Consider the following 21,082-nt stretch of genomic DNA (forward strand, 5'->3'; position numbering starts at 1 on the left):
CTCCCCTGGCAGATATTTTTACTCATTTAGTCAAACTTCCACCTACACAGACACCTCCACATGATGGCTATGGGAAAAACACAGCTGAGCTGGGAATACATCCATGGGAGAACTGGAACCTTGATCACATTCATCTGAGGATTACTGGGGTCTGTTATTTGTCTGGCACATCAGAGAGGCAGTTCTGCTGAAGAATATGTGTGGAAATGCCCCTCCACCCCAGCCCTCCTTCCCCTATGCAAACAAGGTCTTTTAAATGTACTAACACCCACCAGCTCCTGTCCTTATTGCAGGTTTTATGTGTTTTTTATGCTGTGCTTGTGATTTTATTCACTGCTTTCCTGTACCTTTTGTAAATGAACAGAAAGTGGAGGTTAACGTGCTTTGTAGTAAGCAGGTAACTGCACTCATGATGGACGACACAAAATCCTTAGAACTGTTTCCTCTTTGCCTCCTCCTCTCTTTTTTTGTATTCACTCTGCATTTGCTCTACCCACTCACTGTCCTCTGCCTTCTTCAGAGGATAAGAAACTCAAAGAGGTTCGAGCTGAAGCTGAATCTAAGCTTAGTCAGTTCGGAAATAGACTAAATACACTCACCCACTCCTCCCATAATCTTTTAGGGGCTTTTTGCCACCACTCGTCAACCAAATCTTTGCCACTTCCAGCCCAGTGAGGCCATGTGGGAGGCTAAAGGAGAGCAGATGGCAGAGCTGAGGGAGGTGTCTCCTCAAACCTCACTGTGCCCTGTTTTCCTTTGTAGCAAAAGCAGCACCGTATGTGATACAGAACCTCACGGACCTGGAGGTTAACATCAGCGGCAAGATCATTCTGGAGTGCAAAGCCGGTGGGACACCAGAACCTCAGATCACGTGGAGGAAGAATGGCTACCCCATTTCGGCAGCATCAGGTGAGGGCACTTGCTCCCCAAGCACACTGATATTGTACATAACACAGGATAACAGACTTGCAAACGTAGGACCTACAACTCTGCGGCTACTACGAGCACGGCTGAGTGAGGATGGTGTACCCAGCCTCAGGAAGCACACACACAGATCCAAACCTATGAGACCACTGCAGCAGTCTCCAACTTGGATTTTGAGGTCAAAGCTGCCAGTGGTTGCAACCCACTGTGTGCTTATGCAGGTTGCCTTCTGCAGCATTCGTGCCTGCAGTCAGCCAGGCAGTGTGCATGCGTTAGCATGGCATTAGTAAACCGAGGAGTACAGCGTGCTGCTCTTCAGTCTGCTCTGGGACAACCACTTGTGCACAAAACCGAGTGTACCTGCTTGTCAGGTGGGTCCACAAACACCAGCTTTGACTGTCAGGTCAGAAGATATGGGAGCACCCTGTGGGCAGCACCCACCTGCCAGCCCAGGGCACCCCACTGAGTGTTACACATCCTGTCCTTGTCTCCCATGGCACAGTGGTGAGAAGGGGCTCCCAGCCCAGCTGGTAGAGAGCAGGACAGGGAGAATGGGCTCCGTTATCTGGGCCCCAGCTCTCTGTCCTGAGATCTCCTATAAATCATGGAGAATCCCATGTCAGCAGCTGCTCCTGTGACTTTAATTTTGCATCTTGGACTAGGTAGGAAGTTTCGGATCATCCATAATTCACATCAGACTGTTCTGAGAGAAACTCTTTATAGCTACTGAAGTTCTATAAATAATTCTGGAGGGACAAGCATGTAACTCATCCAACCAATGGAAACATAAATAAAATATTGGGAAAAAACACCTCGGGGTAAGTATTTCAGCACAGAGCATGGCAAGTTCTGTGCAGTACTCTTGTTAACAACAGGATTCATGGGCAGAACAGCCAGAAACTCCAAATGTCCTTCCCTTTTGGATTCAAAGCCTGACCTGGTTCCCTATTTTTGCCCCAAACATACCTGTTTCAAGATCATCTCTCAGTTTTGTGCCATAAATGAGGAAAAATTAAATAAGGAAAATGAATCAGGAAAATTACATCTAGAAAAGCCTCACATAGCTCATATCCAGACAAACTCCACCTCTAGCCCCCATCTCCCGGTGAATACAGGACTTCACACAGTGATTTTTCCAGGGATGTGCATAACCTGATTTCTATGTTCCACATGTTTGAATTCCCATCGCTTCCTACAGCCTCTGAGACACTGGATTTCTCCAGTAATTTCACCGAGTTCCCTTTTTCCCAGCGTATCCTGTTGCTATCAGAAAACCTATCTTCCCCTCGCTTCCCTAACTTCCCTACAAGCTTTCCCAGGCTCTCTCTGCTCAGAATAAACTAACAGCCACATTTGCTGTTGGTTAAGTGATCCCCAAGTGATTTACACAGGTATTGAGGAGAAAAAAGTGTCAGGGAAAGGTAGTTGCCTGAGCACAATGAGGAGCACAGCATTCAGATACCTCCTGACAACACCATGTACCAGGCCTGCGTGGATGGGAGCTGACTTTCAGTTCCCTGTCTCTCTCCAAAAAGCATTTGTAGGCATGGAGGTTATTGTGATAATATTGACTTCAATCCCTTCCAACAGGAATTTCCATGGAAAATAATACCCTGGTCATTGAGAGAGTGAAAAAGGATGATGAAGGGCTCTATGAGTGCAAAGCATCCAACGACATGGGCCAGGACAGCACATCAGCCTTCATTAAGATACAAGGTGAGGTCCGAGCTAAGGTGAAACACATGGATTGTGTTGGAGTGAGGAGAGCTACTTCTCAGTCATGGACTTTGGCTGCATTTAAATCTGGTCGTACATTTAACCTACAGGTTCTGAGGAGAAATCCAACATTGAAGTTATCATTTTGGTGTGCACTGGGCTGGCTGCTACTCTCTTCTGGCTTCTGCTGACCCTCTTCATTCGGAAGCTGAGAAAAGTAAGAGAGGTTCCACACTGCACAAAGGGGCTGGGCCTGGCCTTAGTCCCAGTTTAGGGATGAGTCCCATCAGAGTTTAGGGATGAGTGGTTGGGACAGATGGTGAAAGAACGGTGCAAAATGTTCCTGTAAACTTTCAGTCCAAGATTTCTGCTGCTAATCCTTTAAGTTCTCAAGAGATCACTTGTGAGATTCCTACCACTTCCATGGTGCCATTAAACCAGGCTCCTCCCTCCTTCTCAGTCAAACTGGCTTGCAAGATTAGGAAACTAAAACCAAATCCTAAATCCCCTAAAAGGAGGTTTGATTTCAGCACTTGTGTCTGAAACATGGGCATTAAAGGGGGTCCTGTTTTAAGGATCCTGGGATGTTTGCTCTAGAAATGAGCTCAAACCACTCTTATTTTGTCTCCAAGTCTCACTATTCTTTCAGCTCCCTTTTGTGACTCAAAAAAGTAAAGTTTAGTAAAGTTCCAAGGAATTTAGGTCAGTTTTTCCTAAAACAAACAGCAAACAGAAAGGCAACCAGAGCTCTCTGCTCTGGAGCTCACCACGATACAGTCCCAGTAAAACTTCCCCTTCTATTGCAAATACAGTGATTAAATTCATGTTTTCCCCCTCGACCTCAGTTTAACAGTTGTGGACAAGAGTGAATTTCCTATTACACTGTTCAAGTCTGCTCACAGGACCCACCAGATCACAACTTCTCACTAGAAGTAGCAGTTTTCCCCAGCTTTTGATCCATTTTACCCTGTAAGAAGCAATAGCCATGAAGTGGATAATGATGGAGAATCAAGACTGATTCTCACCAGCACAGTGAAGACGCCAAAACGCTCCGTAGCGCACCAGGAAGTGCAGTTCCCATAGGAAAACACTGATTTCCTTTAACAGATACAGGTAGAAGACAGTAATAGATTTTGTGTCCTCAGGGTGTTTACCAACATCAATCAGTGACTCTCCCCAACACCCATGAGTGGCAGGCATACATAAACATTTATTTCTCAGGCAGGAAGCTCAAGTGATGCATTCATGGTTTGGAATACATTTCAGAGCTAAGTCTGGAATTCAGGATGCTCCCAGCCAGCACTCAGGCTTGCAGACAGCTCTCCCCCATTAGAATTGCAGGGTAAATGCTGTGAGTAATTTCTCCCCTCCCTGTTTTTAGCCTGATGCCACAGATATTAAGACAGGATACCTGTCCATTATAATGGATCCAGAGGAAATGCCTCTTGACGAACAGTGCGACCGTCTTCCCTATGACAGCAGTAAATGGGAGTTCCCAAGAGACAGACTGCGGCTGGGTGAGTGCTGTGGGGGTCATTACTGCGAAGAGTGATGGTTTCTAAGGCTCCCCCGTTTCAGTGGATCTGTTGGATAACCCAGGAAGCAGACCAGCATTTAGTGCCAGTGTACTACTGGCCGGGTGGGGGACTGGCGGTGAGTCACAGGATTCAGGATCATCCTTAATGGGGGAGGAAACAAGGGATTTGGTAAGGAAGCAAAGATGTTGTCACTCGCAAAATAGCCACCACCTCTTTTTCTTTCTTGGAGAAGTGAAGCCAAACTCTAGGCAGGGAAGGAAGGTACCTCCAGGTGCTGTCCCTGCCAAAAGTATGGCTTCACATTCCTAGAGGAAAAGGGAAAGAGCAGTCAATCTGAAAGGTGCCAGCCCTCCAGTGAATTTTATTCTGAAGGAATCTATCAATTCATCAAACAAACAATTCCTTACCCATCATTTGAACTTGGCTTCGAGCTGTGAAAGAGCTATCATGAAGAAATGAACCAAGTTTCATTCAACAGCTCAGCTCACCGGATGATGGAGCCAACAGATGTAAAAACCAGGTTGTTTGTATAGAGAAACACGAACATCTGTGTGCAGTGATGAGTGTAGGGAATCTATCTGTATTTGTGTGTGCTCTTGGTGCTTTAGCTGGAAAACATGGAAGGAGGAGGAAGACAGACAAAAATAACAAAACTGAGATGATGGTGGGACGTGGGGTCAAACCAGGAGAACCAAAAGCCAGACCAAAAGCCAGAGCATGATGCCCTGTGTACTCTGCTGCACTGTGTGGCAGAGCCCTCGGAGCACACTGGGTAATATAGGCGTGAAGCTTCAAATGAAAGAGAAAATAAAGAAAGATTATCATCTTCAATTCCATTTGGTATAGCTTTTATGTCAAATAAATGTCAATAAGTGAAGGGCTAAAGGGTTCTGACCGCCTGAGTGCCTTAGCTGGCTATCTCCAGACTGTGATTCATGAGAGATGAGAGTTCCACGATTCTATGTTAAACCCAAACTCTGACTTTCCTGAGCTTCGGGATGACTACACGTAATGTTTTTACCCTTAAGCCACAAATATGTATTCAGCCTTGCCTTCAGCTGAATGCAGATTGATTTATTCTATGCTGTTCTATCACATACTGTATTGCATTAAAGCCATATGGATATAAATCACACTGGTTATATCCATATGCTGCAGATATGTAATACAGGCTTCTGTTGACTTATCGGTCTACGTCTACGTTGTGCCTGGGCACTGGAGCCTTGTGTGTCTTGCAGAGCTGAGAATGCATGATCCCCTCTTATCTGATGCAGACTGCCAAGTCCCCCTTGGCTCACTCTTGACTCTTGCTTCTCTAGGTAAAACACTGGGTCATGGTGCTTTTGGGAAGGTGGTGGAAGCGTCTGCTTTTGGCATTGATAAATCTTCAACCTGCAAAACAGTTGCCGTAAAAATGCTTAAAGGTACATATATCCCTCTGAGATTCACCCGAGATTCCTCAGGGAACCTGTGGGCAATGAGGTTTCCAGTTTTCAGCTCCAAAGCAGTCCCAAGGTCATTGTGTTCAGGAGGGAGTGGGTTTGTCATGGGGGAGCAATTAGACATTATACGGTGGATGTTAAGGCGTAGGAAACGACGAGCGGGCTCCATGCTGCGCTGCTCATTAAGTCTTGTATTCCTAGAGGAGGAAAACAGCAGCTTCCAGGTCTGGGGGGTGAGGAGGGAAACAGATTACAGAATGTAATTACATTAGATAGTCTGCAATTGGATCCAAGCCTTCCATCACAGCCCTTCCAGATGTAGAACAGTTCAAAGGCTTGGAAAAAGCAATGCCAAGGGAGTGAATTAGAGACAACTTGCTTGCAATTACTGAAATTAAGGAAAGCTTTTACCATTCCACAGTGGGGAATGGGGGAACCTGGAGACTTCTCTTTCCTATTATATTTACATACAAAGCCTTTGCAGACAGCTAATGAATAAATGCATCAGCCCATACGCTGCCTCGTGGGTTGGAGGTTTTTAACTGTTCACTTTGGATGTTTTCAGAGGTACAATCCATCCTCACATGAAGCTTTTCACAGCCACATTGCTCTGCATTGCTGCTGCATGACAGTATTAACCCTGCAATGCCACGATTCAGGAACCTCTCTCATGGAATTTGGCTCCTGTTGCTGCCTGCATCCTGGTGCTCTGCTACCTCCCATCTCAAAACTCAAACCCATCTGTTCATCACCTGTCTGGACCTCCTCCAAATGTGGTCTTTCTCCTCTGCATTAGTCAGTAGATCTTAATGTCATCTTCTCTCCTGCTGTGGTTTCTTCTGTTCCATGCCCATCTCCAGATCCCTGAAATACCCTAGAAGCCCCTGATCCAGACACACTCCCTTCTCCATCCAAAACTTGCTGCCATGGGTAGCTCAGGGGTTCCATTCACTTCCACGCTGTGCTTCCCAACTGATCCTCATGTCAGCTCTACCATCCTGCACATATCCAGCAAACCATTTGACAGTTACTCCATCATTTTACATCCTCCTCCCCGAGCTGAGGCAGCAGCCTCCTGCTCTAATCCGTCCCTCCCAACTAACATGCCCATAATTCATCACATTCCTGGATAAAGCAGATTCTCTAGCGTGAGTCAAGGCATTCAGGAAAGAAAGAAGAGGCTCTGGAGATGTCTGTGCTTCTGTAATTCCAACACTATTTGTCACTTCCATGAATTAGGCTCATATAGTTCTGGCTTGAAGGCAAAAAGTTAATGTCCAAGATGATGTGCAACACTTCCAGAGGCTGTTCTGTTTGGATTTTGCCAGGCATGTTCCAGCTCATGCCAGGGTAAATCAGGAGTAAAAACACCCATGTACACACCCATCCGCAAACAGTGTGGGCTTGGACCAGCTCCTTCTTTCTGACACAATTTGGTGAAAGCTGTGTTTATGGAGAATTCTGCAAACACAGAAAGAGGTTATATTTGTCACACATGATGCAAAGGCAAAACCAGAGGAAACAGGACACAGCCCCTTTTGTTAAAATACATCAGGAAAGCTTTGGAAAGAAGGCAGAGGAAACAAGGCAGCATCTGAACAACGTCCTGGTCTGAGGGTGTCTTCCTTAGCGTTGGCAGCCAAAGAGAATGAAACTACAGCAGAACTGGCTGGCCAGTACTTTGCCAAGGGTCACGTTCAGGGTTCACACACAAACATGAGCCCCTCTGCTTTGCTGGATAATGTATTTCTTGGGTGGATGAGATCTCCCAGGGCTGAGGCTCAGTAAAGCCGTACATTCTGCAGTACAGTTTGGGACCCAAGTTACAGATGTGTTGGATTCCTCCATCCCCTGCACTGGAGAGTTGCTCACTACTGTGGAAAACATGTTCTGAGGTATTGTAAAGAAGTGCTACTAAACTGCACATCACCCTTAGAGAGGGAGGAACACCTTCTGTGTGCTGTTGTTGCTTGGAGAGGTTGGTGGTTCCTTTGCTAAGCTTGCAGAACTCAGTCCTTGCAAAGGTATCTGATATCTCTGATATCTCATTTGGGGGGAGGGTTCTCCTGCAGGACAGTGACCCTCCATAACCCATGCCACAGAAAGGAAGAGTCACCTAAAAGATAAAGTGTAACTCCACTTCATAAAGGTCAGCAGACAATGAAAGGGATGAATTATGATCTGTTTAAGAGTCTGAGAAGCAAAGATACTGCAAGGAACCGGGATGGGTTTTGTTTCCAAGTGTAAACAGGATCTTGCTGTGTCCTGTTCAAAATATCCTGTTGTGTAAAGATGATTTTTTTCCTGTTTATCTTAAGCAGAATGTGCAACTACTAATGAATGCAAGGCTTTAATGTCTGAACTGAAGATCCTCATCCACATAGGCCATCATCTGAATGTAGTCAACCTGCTGGGAGCCTGCACCAAGGCTGGAGGTGAGAAGCCCTCAGTAAATAAGCAGCAAAGCAGAAACACTTTGCAGCTACAATGGTGTCTGGATGTATCTGTGGTGGAGTCCAAGTCTCATGCACATGCAGTTAATGCAAGCATGAACATTTCTATCTCTGTGCTCATAGGAGAGCTTCTGCTACTGCAGAATATGGCCACATCTCATCAATGATTTCAGAACATCTTCTCCCAGCCAGTCACTTCTCCCAGTGTCACTTCTCTGTTTTCCTTTTCTCTGTCCTTTGTAAGATTGCTTACAAAAGGGATCATGGACTGAAGGGAGGCAGGATCCTTAATGGCAGTTGGGTGCCCAATTCCTCCACATCAAGCACTATGGATGGTTCCTTCTCCCTCTTCTCTCCAGCCCTATCAGGAGGATGCACCAGGCTGAGCACTTACGCACTTGAGGCCTCCTCCTTCCCCAGCACTTCACTCTTGCTGGGCAGATGCAGGCATTTCTTGTGCATAGACAGGAAGCCTGAGGCAGACCAAAGCTGACTGGAGCAACAGCATGGGCTGCCAAAGAGCTGAGCTGACACCACTGGGTCTACATCATACAAAGAATCTGCTGCACAGTGCAGACTTAAACAAAGGATTCCATAAATCTTGGACCTTTGTCACTAAAACATCCCTTCCCATACTGCCATACAAAGCATCCTTTTCTTTTATTATACTGTGCTTTAAGTTCAGGGTAGCAGCTCTCCAAGATGCCTCTTTACTGCTTACAATGAACCTTCAAAACAATTCCCAAAGGACAGATTTAGGAGAGCTGAGGAAAAACAAACCAAACCAGAAAACCAGTAGAGTCAAAGAAATGAAGGGGAAAGAGTGAGAGAGACGGCGTGCACATCTGCTGTCATCTGAGGCTCCAAAGCTATCATTTTCCCAAAGAACTTCCCAAACTTCACCAGTCACAGTGGAAAAAAGAAAACCTCAGTGAGGTAGATCTGGTAGGATGCCAGGAAAGAGATCTTCCCTCCAGCGGGATACTCCCAGCTCCTCAAGGAGCAGTCAGCAACCAGCAACCACAGATGCTGCTGTAACCTGGGAGGGAAGGGGGAGAAGGGGGAACTCCCAGGAGCTGCTGTAGCACTGCAGAGCCCATGGGAGGATGCCAGCTCTAGGAGGAGGGTTTGAAGATTTGGATGCATAAGCAAGTAGCCCTTGCTTGGGACTGTGAGTAGAGGGGAAGCAGCATTATGAATGCTGGTGATTCTCCTCTTCTGTCAAGTCAATGATGTGGCTTAATACAGAGGTGCCTAAAATGTGGCAGCATCACTAAGAGGTCAGTAGTTCTTAACCAAATATAAATACACAATGTGTTATCAGCATGCTATTGGTTATGATTGCTAGAATTGACCATCTCCCTTTCACAGAGACAATCTGCTTCCAAACGATACCCATCACTCAGCCTCAGACAGGCTGCGGCAACCAGAACCTCTAAGGTTCACTCTTCCCTCCTCGACCCCTCTGCTCCTCCTCAGAGCCCTGCTCTCAGCCTTTTCACTCAGTATTTACTCCTCAGAGCAGACAAGGAGCAGGCTGCAGCACAAGCACTTCTGACAGAGCCAGGCAGAGGCGCTGCTCAGCTGCCTCCTTCTCACCAGCCAAGTGCAGCTCTCGGCACGTTTCTCCTTTCAAGTTCACACTCCTCAGTGTGAAGCACAGACCTTCCACACAGAGCAAGTTTTCTGGACATGGAAGTCTGGTTGCTTAGGATTGATAATAATACATGTTTATATGCACTCCAGTCCCATGGTTTCACTTTATCTTACATTCCATGGTTATAAAACGCAGTGATTATGCTAAAGGTATAGAATGCAGCTTTTCCCTTTCCTAATAGCACACACCAAAATATAAAAGCATTTTCAAGCAGATCTTAAACATATGCATGGTTGGAGAAAAGCAGCAATTGCACTGAACTCTACAGTAGTTTGCACAGAAATAAGAAAGGAAGATATTGATAGGACTTCCCAGGCTTTTCCACTGTTACCACCTAATGAGGAAAACTGAGTTCTGTATTCCCTTCTCTCCATACCCACTACTGACGGTGTGCTTCTGCAATGTCACTTCTCTGTTTCCAAACTTCCTCATCCGTATAATAGGAATGACAGCATTCACTTCCTTTGAAGAGGATTTGTGAGGCTAAGATAGTATTAAGTGCTTTGCAGTGCTTCAAAACTCATTTGACTTTCACTGTCTTTTTAGGTCCTTTGATGGTCATAGTTGAATATTGCAAATATGGAAATCTGTCCAACTATCTCAGAGGGAAACGAGGAGATTTCGTTGCATACAAGGTACAAACCCAGCAGGATTCTCATGGTCACAAGGCAGAAGGTTAACAACCACTGACCACAACTTGGATTCTTTTCCACATTGGCACTGAGACAGTTTGGCATTTACATAGGCACTTGATTGCCCCACCACATTTCAATTTGCATGAGCAGATTCCCTGTAGGATCTCCCTCCCATCTTCTTCTTCCCTAGCACCTCCTAAGGAATCAGTTGCAAACACCCAAGCACTCCAGTGCATTTGAGAGAGAGTGGGAATTACTTGTAGGATACTACCCAGCACAAGGGGAGCAACAACGTAGTAGGGCAAAACTGGTATTAACTGAAGCAGGACAAGGTGAACCCTCCCCAAAAATTACAGTCTCTCCCTACTCATCTATCAGTCTCCCCCAGCCAGCTTTCAGCTAATTTTATGGAATACTGCTAGCAGTAGAATGGGAGGTTCTGTATTGATAAATGGGAAACCAGGCTTCATTAGTTGTGCTATTCAGGAAACATCACGTTCAAACCTGTTTTGAGCTCATCTTCAGAGGACACTGTGTCCCTGTGCCACTGAATCCCCAGGCACTGCTTCATCCAAAGCTAAAAATCAGTTTTATACCATTTCCAGTCGCAGGAAAACTCTGACCAAGCAGAGAAAAGTCTGGATGAGTCCAACAGTGATTTGACTGAACTGATCAAGAGGCGCCTGGAGAGCGTAGCCAGCACGGGAAGCTCTGCCAGCTCTGGGTTTATTGAAGACAAGAGTTACAGCGATTCAGAAGATGATGAAGAAGGTAAAAGAAACCTCCTTCATGCCAGGGCTTTTATTGTAAAGATTTCTGTTACTTGGCTAGTGCCACCCACAGTCCCCCACTTTACAAGCCTGTGCACAGCTTGGCTTGTTCCTGAAATCACAAATCCCTTCTCTTGCCTGTGCCCCGCTCCAGCTTCCTCACAAAAGGAGATTTGCAATGATCTGTGCGTATAAAAGCTGCTCCTGCTGTGTAAGAGGAGTAATAGCAGTATTTTACCAGATCTGTGGGGCCAGTCTGTCCCGAGTCCCGTCATTCACTCACTATAAATAATTGCCCTCACTTTTATCCCCACATGTTGTTTTCTCCGTAGCTAAATGACACCATTAATGTTGGATGGAACTTTTTTCATCATCTGACCTTCTGCCTCTAGGTCAGTGGTTTCTAAACCAGAGCTGTAGTGGAGAACTCACGTAACACTTGGCTGCAGGGCTGGGCTCACCAGCATGCAAGTGGCACCCGTGCCAAAGAAGTGTGGAGCTCTTGCTCCAGTGCTTTGCTCTCTCTGTGATCTCTTGTAGATGCTGAGGACCTGTACAAGCGACCCCTGACTTTGGAGGATCTGATCTGCTACAGCTTCCAAGTGGCCAAAGGCATGGAGTTTCTCGCCTCCCGAAAAGTGAGCTCACTACAACGTCAGGGCTGACCTTTCACAGAACCATTAGTATCTGATAAGAGGAAATTCAAATATACTTTTGAGCCTGAGTGATCTGCCTTTTGCTCTTATATTAAAGTGTTGGAGATCACATTCCTCTGGTGGTTAAGCAATAAGTAGCACTGAAGGAGTTGTGAAGGAATATCCATCATGTTCTTGGCTGCAAGGACTGGCATCTGTAACATGAGAGTTTAGATAGAAGGAGTGTGTACCGATACTAAGACAATTCATGGAACTGCCTCATAAATAAATGCAGAAAAGGCTGTTCATAAAGATCCTTCTGCTATGGCCAACAAAGGAACTACTGAAAAATGAAGAGGGAGTAGCCAGCGACTTATTTAGCTTGTCAGCAGTGTTGGAGCCTTTTGGATACAAAAAGAAGTATGTTTGTAGCCTGTGGGGTGCCTGCTTTTCAAGGAGATTGAATGCAACACAGAGGCCAAAGTATGCACAACACTGAGTACGCACCTACTGCCCAGCTCCCACACACACTCATGGCACTGCATTTGCAAATGGACCTGCAGCTGCTTTTTGACCTCTCCCAAATTTCCCAATGAAGAATTAGCTGCAGAATGGCCCTCCCTTCATCTCACCATCCTGTGAAGGTTATTTCACATAGAAAATAATCTGTGACACTTGGTTTGTCCCTTCAGTTATTGTCTCTTCTGCACATGCCAGTATATTTGCAGCAGATTCCCATAGACATTTTCCTTCGCTAACCTGTTCACATCGAAAGTTCATTTATCTTTCCATTTCCCAAGCAGGTCTCCTGCTTCCTGCTTCCTGCTCTAGCAGGGGCTCCTTGTCCAGGCAGAGCCTCTGATCTTGTTTTCCTCATTCCTTCGCAGTGCATCCATCGGGATTTGGCAGCAAGGAACATCCTTCTTTCAGAGAACAACGTGGTTAAGATCTGTGACTTCGGGCTAGCCAGGGATATCTATAAAGACCCCGACTACGTGCGGAAAGGAGATGTAAGTGGAAGAAACCTGAAGTGCTCAATCTTGGGGGGCAGGTCCATCACAACAGGCAACAACACATGTGTCCTCTGCATTCCCAGGCCAGGCTCCCACTCAAATGGATGGCTCCAGAAGCTATTTTTGACAAAATCTACACGACGCAGAGTGACGTGTGGTCTTTTGGAGTGCTGCTCTGGGAAATATTTTCTCTAGGTAAGAATGGTTTAAAACCCATTTGCCCCCTTAATTTATGGCTCTATTGCTAAGAGAAGCTTTTAACAAAAGGTGGTAACGTGGTGCCGTGTTTCTGCTTTGGTTAGTACAAGTGCACAGTGCAGATCAGGTGTAAAACACAGTCACAGGACTGAGGTCAGGGAGAACTCCTCCTGGCAACGCTAGTGAATGTTGGGGAGAGGGAACAAAACACAATCCAAACCCTGGACCCAACATTTGTAATAACTGAAAGCATCAGAGCACAGAGATAACGTGCTGCTTGGGAGTGAAATACTTCTGCGAGAGCAATGAAGAAGTTTCCCTATCAAACCATATTCTCCTGCTTCAGGAACCCACACAGCTCCACAGTTGCAGAGGATAACATCACTGGTGACACAGTGGCAGCCCCTGGAACACAAGGCAGTTTGCCCACATGACATTTCATCCCAGCTTGACTATCTTCCCCACAAAATCTAAGTAAGATTGTCTAAGAACAATGTATTGGCAGCAGCAGCCACCAGGTTGATAGGAGAACCAGTGCTAGACTCTGTGTAAGTCATTCTGGCAGGGAGGAGGCAGAAAGTGTTCTTCTGGCCATATCATCTACAAGCCAGAAGGAGCAGTAATGGTGTTCTGCATGCACTATATGTTTCACCTCACGGTGCTGTTGGAAATCTCAGCCTCACTGAGATCTGGTTACTGTCCAGCAGATAAAGCCCTGAACGTGAGACGCGCAGTCTCGCAGACAGTTGGACTTTGCTGCTCTCACATTCTCCTCGCAGAGTGGCAAGTGCTGTTTTCCTGAGGGGATTTAGGAATGTCAGCTCTGGCTTTCTAATGAGCACTCACAGACAAAAGAAAACAAGCACCATTGTCAACTTAAGCTGCTGAGTTTTAAACCAAACTCTGTAATCTCCTACTATCTCCGATTCATGGAGCTCAGTTGAAACTGAGCTCAAGATGCCAAGTTCAGATCTGGATGCAAAGTCTGGAGCTGTTTCTAGCCTAAACTGTATTTGGGGCTGGCTGCAAAGATCCCAGCCTGATTCCAGTCCAAGCCTCTGATTTGGACCTTTCTCTAGTTCATATCAGCATGCAAAAGAAGAGAGTTCACACTCAAATGGTTGACAAAAGTGGCAGTCATCACCTTCTCCAGAATTCAGCCCTATTTATTTAAAGTCCTGTTATTTGGCTGCACCACCTCCATGGCTCTGTAGCAGCATCACCTGCTGAGTGTGTTTTGGAACACTCCAGAAGGATGAGGCTCCAGAAGCATGAGCAATGCCCCAGTTCCAATAGATTATTCCAGCAGATATATTAGCATTAGCATGCAGAGACATGCTCGGAGGGGACAGCCTCTCCAGTGAGCATCTCCAAGGAACCACATGAACTGAATACTGATGATGGCAAGGACCACTGCAGAGGGCAAACTGGTTGTATCATTCCCAAAGGTCCTGACAGGGCTTCAGAGATGTGAACTTTGGGTCATTTGGCCTTTAATACTGCAGACTAATAAAAATTAAAATACAGTCACGTAAATTCATCTCTATTTTTCACTACTTTTAAAAGAAATTTATTTGGTTTAATTTAGGTAGTCTCTTTGCCTAATGGAGGTGCTGACTTGAAGCAATACTGTCCTCTTCTGAATTCAGAGGAATCCACTACATTTCTCCACAGAGCAGCCCCTGCCCTCGCTATGACATAGATCCCAAACTACTTTCCTCAATCCATGGCACAGATTCAAAGCAGTCCTCTTGGCTAAGAGGGTTTTCATACAGCTCACCCAGGCATGCCTGTGGCTTGGCACTACTCACATCTGCAGCTCTCCTGATAAATATTTAATTAAGGATTTGTGTCACTGATTGAATTCTCTTATATAAAAGTTTTACAGATCATTGAGAGCCAAGGGATGGAAGTTATTTGTCATTGCTACAGGGTATGTTTGGGCTCCCATTTGCAAGTGCTGCTTTCTACTGGGTCCCACACACTTCGCAGCCTCTAAAAGAGGACAAGGACTGATTAGGAAAATGCACTTTAGTTTGGTCAGGGTCAGAAGATGAATGAAGCAGGATGGCTGCCTCCAGAAGGGCTGGCAGAATGGATCCATTATGGTGATACACGGGGAAATCAAGACTTGAGAGACTGTTAATTTGCATTGAGCTTTGTGTTATTGAAATGGGCTCAGCACACCTCGGGTCAGGTAACGGCAGCAATGTTTAATACATCTTGAAATCACTTACATGGTGCATTACAGAGTGTCAGTGTCTCCTGCAATTTAAATGTGCACTGTTCACAAAGCAATCAGAGATAATTCTGTAAACAAGCACTGCCTGGTAGCATAACATCAGCATCTTACTATCTTCCTAAAAGAAAACCAAGATCAAAAGAGTGCTACCATATTCAATGCATGCCACAGCTTGGAGCATTTTGGAAGAGATTTCCCCTAAGGAAAATGTCATGTGTAGACCTTACACCACATGTTGCAGCCTCAGCATCCCAAAACCAAGTTATGAGGCTTATCACATAGTCCCTTTCGTCACAGTGTAACTCTGGGAAAGGGACACTACAGATTCTATCCATCTGCTTATTCAGAGAGATCCTGTTTTGAGATCTTTGGCTAATGGGTGATGCCATGTGAGCTGAACATTTGATTAACACAGGGTATTATGATCATAATGGCAGGCCAAAGACAAAACTAGGAAGGAAAATCAAGATAGGAAGCAGAAATGATGCTACTGACTATTTCTAACCTACATAACTCCAGGAAACACTCTTAATACTGTGATCTGGTACTTGCACATCAAGGGAATTCCGATGTGCTGTGGCTGAGTGTCCCTGGGCTTTGAACATCACCAGAGCCTATGTGCTGTGGAGAGATGCCCTCTCAGGAGGTTGCCAGGATCTCTGCTCCCCAATGCATAGTTCTGCAGATTGAGTGGTCAGATTCACAGAGTAGAATAATTCTGGCACCAGCCACACTTTGGCACCCTCTTCACTGCTTTTATCCAACAGCTTTCTGCTGTGCTTGTTGTGCCCCCAAGTGCACAGCACATGATGGTGTTTCCTAACAGCAGGGAAAAAATGCAGGAATGTTATAGATGGTACCTCATACGCGGATTCCTCGAGGGCTGGATACAGATCCAGATTCCATTCAATCCCCAGTGTTAAGACCTGATTAAATTCTTTCCAAATTCACCATCCAGCCTCTAGGATGCCAAAATGTGCAGGTGTTGTATAAGAAAGATCACAACCTTCAACTGCACACACATATTTATACAAGTCATTCCTCTGAAGACAACCATTCCCATGGGGAAGTGACACAAGTCTCACTCCTTCACTTGATCACTGCTAGGCCAACTTGTGTGCAAGTTAATAGAATACTCTCAATCCCTTTACAGAAGTCTACATCTCAAAAGCAATTACAGTTGCTATGGACTGTCCTCCCAGGCTTCACACGAGCAATTGAGTGGCCCAAAAATAAGCAGCAGAAATTACTGATACGTGTTGAATTCACTGGACTGGGAAGCAGGGACTGTTCCATTCTGGAGCCTCCTCCTCCTTTCTCTCCTCAGGTGCCTCACCATACCCTGGAGTGCAGATAGATGAGGACTTCTGCCGACGGCTCAAAGAAGGCACCCGCATGAGATCTCCAGAGTACTCCACTCCAGAAGTGTAAGAGCTCCTGGTTTTGTCCTCAGAGCTGACACGTGTCAGTTAAGTGTTACACAAGAAACTGTATGGAGGTGTGGAGGGGAAGGAGACCTCAGGAGATGACAGCTATGTATTTTGCATTTTGGTTTCAGTAAACGCTGTAGTTGTGCATATCTTGGGTATCCTGATACCACAGATGAATGCTAAAAACAGACTGAGCCAGCTTGACCTTTGCTGACCAGATGAACAGAGCTCCCCACGTCAGTTGTAGTTCATAAATCTCAGTTCAGGAGACTGCTGTGTCTGCCTTGATTTCCAACTGTGTGACAGAAAGTAGGCACCCATAACCATGACTTATTTCAGCAATATCAGTGGGGCCTAGCAGTCAGATTCTAAGTTATGTGACATTAAAAGCCTACAGGCTCAGCTGAGGCTAGACTACAGAAGGAAAAAGCATCCCACATGGCAACTAGAACAGAATTCCAACATGGAGATTTGAACCTGTCTTGATCCAAAACAATGACCAAAACAAGCAAGAATGAAAGAGTTTGGAAGCAAAGCTCCTGTCCTTTTCCTTCCTTAATACCTGTGCTTTTTATTTAGCTACCAGACAATGCTGGATTGTTGGCATGGAGTTCCCACTGAGAGACCTACTTTCACCGAGCTTGTGGAGCGCTTGGGAGATCTGCTGCAAGCCAATGTCCAGCAGGTACAGTGATACAAACTGTTCCTCAGCAAATGCCTGCCTATAGATTTGGGAGGGGAGTGTGTATGTGAATGCCTGTGCACAGGTAAGGACTATGTTAAGCAGCAGCATTAGATTTGCCCTCATAACAGGAAAATGGCTACTGGGATGAGTAAAGAAAATGTTAACTATTCAAAGGGGATTAGAGTTCAAAACTAGATGTTTACCCATCCATAATAAGCAGAAACTTACAGTAATTAAAAAAAGGCTCAGTTGCCCCTTAGAGGAACAACAGGGCTTTATCTCACAAACAATTTTAATTGCATTCCAGCATGAGAACTGCTGTGGTGGGCTGACCCAGGCGGGATGCCAGGCACCCACCAAGCTGCTCTATCGCTGCTCTCCTCAGCTGGACACGGGAGAGGAAACAGAACAAAAGGCTCCTGGGTTGGGATAAGGACAGGGAGATCACTCAGCAATTACTATCAGAGGCAAAACAGACTCGACTTGGGGAAATCAGCTTCATTTATTACTAATCAAATCAAAGCAGAATAATGAGAAAGAAAACCAAATCCTAAAACACCTGCCCCTCACCCCTTCCTGCTTCCCAGGCACAACTTCACCCCCGATTTCTCTACCTCCCCCCCCGAGCACTGCAGGGGATGGGGAATGGGAATGGCTCCATCGGACATGGGGAAAGCTTCTGGCAGATTCTCACAAGAAGCCAACCCCGGAGCTTCCCCACTACCAAAACCTGGCCACACAAACCCAATACAACTGCCAGTGGTTGGTCTGAACTTTCTGTCTCGTTTTCTGAGCCTATGTTCAGCCGTGCTCTTCGGAGCTTTAAAATGATGCACTTTAAAGCTCAGAAAGTCAATTACAGAATTATTAAATTCATAACAGTTAAATCAGTTGTTTTCTTCTTCAGTAAAAACACCCAGAGCCGTTATGTAGCAATTTAATTTAAGAAGAAGTCGAACACTCTCCTCCAGCTCCTGCCAGTTTGTAAACACGTTTAGTGAAGCTAAGCTGAAGAGGGCCCAGTTTACAATAAGAGTTTGTGAGTTTTATCTTATAACCAAAGGAAATTAAGGAGACATAAAAATCCTGATAAGGGAATAGGGCCCTTCACTGCTTCTCAAAAGTAAGAAAAGGAAAAAAATCAAGCAAAGGGAAATTTGGACAAATAGTTTTAGGACTTGAAGGGAGAGTAGTTCCTGAAGGTTACTGCAGGGGTGTAATGACAATGCAGAGCTTACCAAGATGTGCAGCATCGATTCCTTGTAAGGACAAGAAATAAAACCCTCTAAGGCTGCCATTTTAAGGACTGGCTCTTCTTAAGCTGCAACTCCTTAAGCTGAACATAAGCAAAAGGTCTATACAAAGGTCTAATCCGAAATCTGTTAAAGTTATATCAGCCACAGGAGTTTTGTGACTTCATGCTGCTCCCTCCCTTCTCCCAAACACATTGGATTTAGGTGTGCCTGAGACTGGTCTCTTGGAATTCCCAAAGAATAGGGGAATGCACTGACAATATCATAGAATCACAGAATGGTTTAGGTTGGAAGGGACCTCAATGTAAAGCTCTATAGAATACAACAACTTTATATATCTGAGATGCAGTACAAAATGACCTTTATCAACTTCATGTTCTCTTATGTTATTAATTATATAGGATGGTAAAGACTATATTCCACTGAACATCACCTTGTGTCCTGATGGAGAATCTAACCCCAAAACTTGCCCTGTGGAAGAGAACTTGAACAACTGTGTTAATCGCTGGAGTGCAGTGGAAACTGGGTAAGGAAAATGAATTCAGGGGTGGGAGGGAAGGATTTCACAGAGGTGGGCCCTGTTTGTGATCCTGTCTCAGTATGGCTGTTGTAAAGGAGTTGGGCAGCCAAATGTGTGAGGACATTGTTCCTTAGTTACAAGAGACGAAGAAAGGAAGCTGGGCTGTGCTGGGGTGTTAACTGAGCTACTCACTGGTGCAGCATCTGCTCAGGTTTCATGCTGACCCCTCCATTCTCCTGCTTTCAGTAACAACAGCAAGAAGCGACCACTGAGTGTGAAGACGTTTGATGAGGTGCCAGTGGAAAAGGAGAAAGTGACGCATGAGGTGAGTGAGGTGACTGCATCCTTCTGCACCGGCTTCACAGATCACTTCTCACCAGCACCACAAGCACTTATTAGAGCTTTTGAAATCTGTTTGGTAAGAAAAGACCTCACATCAAGCAGAAGATTTAGCCCAAGCATCTCACATGTAGGTCTGTGTGACAACAAAGAGGGACCTGCATTTAGCTTAATAAATAGCTTAAAGAGCAGCTCCTTCATGATGACCTGGCTTTGATCAGGCTAAGGGGCTTTCTATTACATATTTCAACTGTTTTTTCCACCATAAGAAAATGACAGCTCATTGAAATGGAGCCTTTCGAAGGAAATGTGACCAGAACACATTCTGGCTGGCTGAGACAGCCCATCACTTGGTGCTGGTGAGGGTGTTCAGTTCTGGATAGCCAAATCTAAGATTCAAGTTCCTGCTCTACTTGATTCACACAAAGGGCTTTAACCCTGGATTTTCCTCACCCTAAGTGAATGTATTTATTGCTAGTTCAATGGCACTGCAGCTGAGAGCGTGGGGAAAAGTTTCATTTTCATTCCAATGGAGAACAAAAGCTTGTTTTGTTACCGAATGACGGGTCTGCTTTTGGCTTCCTTTGAAATTACAGGTTCCAAGGGTGGAAGGTGAAAGATCAGAGTTTAGGGAGGAGCCATGAAGAGGAAAAGGGCAAGCATCAGATGGGTAGGAGCAGTAAAAGGAGAGAAGGATGTATACAGTTCATAGAAACAAGCTGGTCTGTCCCCTCTGCTCCAGCTAAGCCAGTCCTCAGGCCAGCTCTCTTGGGAAGGGCCAAGTCTCCATATTCCATGTCCTTGACAAACACAGTGTATTTCTCACCTGTTCTGTTACCATGCACCATTATTCCCTAGTATTTTGTGCCTTTATCAGTGCACCTTAGGGATTAGAAGGTGTAGAATTTGCTTTGGCTCCCACGTCTTTCCACTTGCAGGATAAAAATCTGTCCCTCTGAATCACACAAAGCCATTTACTAGATAGAGCTGGCATCAGTAAGAGAGAACTGCTGCCAGCATGAGCACTACTTTCCTAAACGCTCCCTGTTCGTGCCATTTTAAAGTAAGTCCTAATACATTAAGAGATCAGACATAAATGTGATATTTCAATGAGGATCTTCTAAAGCAAAATGATGGCGTGAGCTGCTTTTGGACAAAGTAAGTGCACTTGGGTTACTAAAATTATCCTAAATACCAAGACATTAAGACTGATGAGATTCCAATTAGTTGCCCAGGAACTCTTCAAAGTGCTCCGCTACCTTCCTGCAATTGTGCTGCTTTTTAAATGGAGTCTCTGTTGATATTCTTGTAGCAATTCTTCTGTAAGCAACATGCAAAGCAGTTGGGGTTTTGACAGACCTAATCCATTTAGGACTTGACTTTGTACTTTGGAAACCAGTTTTTAGGCTGATCTGATTAGCAACTGATATACTATCAAAGCTTATAAAAAGGCTTTTGCTCTTCATTTATTGTTTGCTGGGATGATTTTTTTCTGTTCTGTTTTATAAAACTGATGATATTTTCAATCAGTTTGACTGGTAAAATAAGACTAAATAGAGTTTCACTTCCCCTGCTGAAGTCTTTTGCTTTCTTGGTTCTGACAGACAGGCAGACATGCAACTTTCCACCATC

The 21,082-nt window shown here is 45.2% G+C and overlaps 1 protein-coding gene across 2 annotated transcripts in view; it reads left to right on the forward strand.

Annotated features, from left to right (window-relative positions):
* LOC115612592 (vascular endothelial growth factor receptor kdr-like) overlaps positions 1-21,082 on the forward strand; it is a 124,425-nt gene that overhangs the window by 89,977 nt on the left and 13,366 nt on the right. Inside the window, exons 14-28 of one of the 2 annotated variants that reach the window (XM_030497068.1) lie at positions 763-909; positions 2,515-2,640; positions 2,751-2,857; positions 4,022-4,157; positions 5,498-5,602; positions 7,939-8,055; positions 10,277-10,365; positions 10,971-11,136; positions 11,676-11,773; positions 12,658-12,780; positions 12,867-12,978; positions 16,551-16,650; positions 17,233-17,338; positions 18,993-19,117; positions 19,358-19,436. In XM_030497068.1, coding sequence (XP_030352928.1) covers positions 763-909; positions 2,515-2,640; positions 2,751-2,857; positions 4,022-4,157; positions 5,498-5,602; positions 7,939-8,055; positions 10,277-10,365; positions 10,971-11,136; positions 11,676-11,773; positions 12,658-12,780; positions 12,867-12,978; positions 16,551-16,650; positions 17,233-17,338; positions 18,993-19,117; positions 19,358-19,436 — 1,736 coding nt within the window. The remainder of the gene's footprint in view (positions 1-762; positions 910-2,514; positions 2,641-2,750; positions 2,858-4,021; positions 4,158-5,497; positions 5,603-7,938; positions 8,056-10,276; positions 10,366-10,970; positions 11,137-11,675; positions 11,774-12,657; positions 12,781-12,866; positions 12,979-16,550; positions 16,651-17,232; positions 17,339-18,992; positions 19,118-19,357; positions 19,437-21,082) is intronic. The other variant, XM_030497069.1, reaches the window with a different exon arrangement.

This window comes from Strigops habroptila, chromosome 9 (assembly GCF_004027225.2).
Source record: "Strigops habroptila isolate Jane chromosome 9, bStrHab1.2.pri, whole genome shotgun sequence".
In the NCBI taxonomy this organism is placed as follows: Eukaryota; Metazoa; Chordata; class Aves; order Psittaciformes; family Psittacidae; genus Strigops; species Strigops habroptila.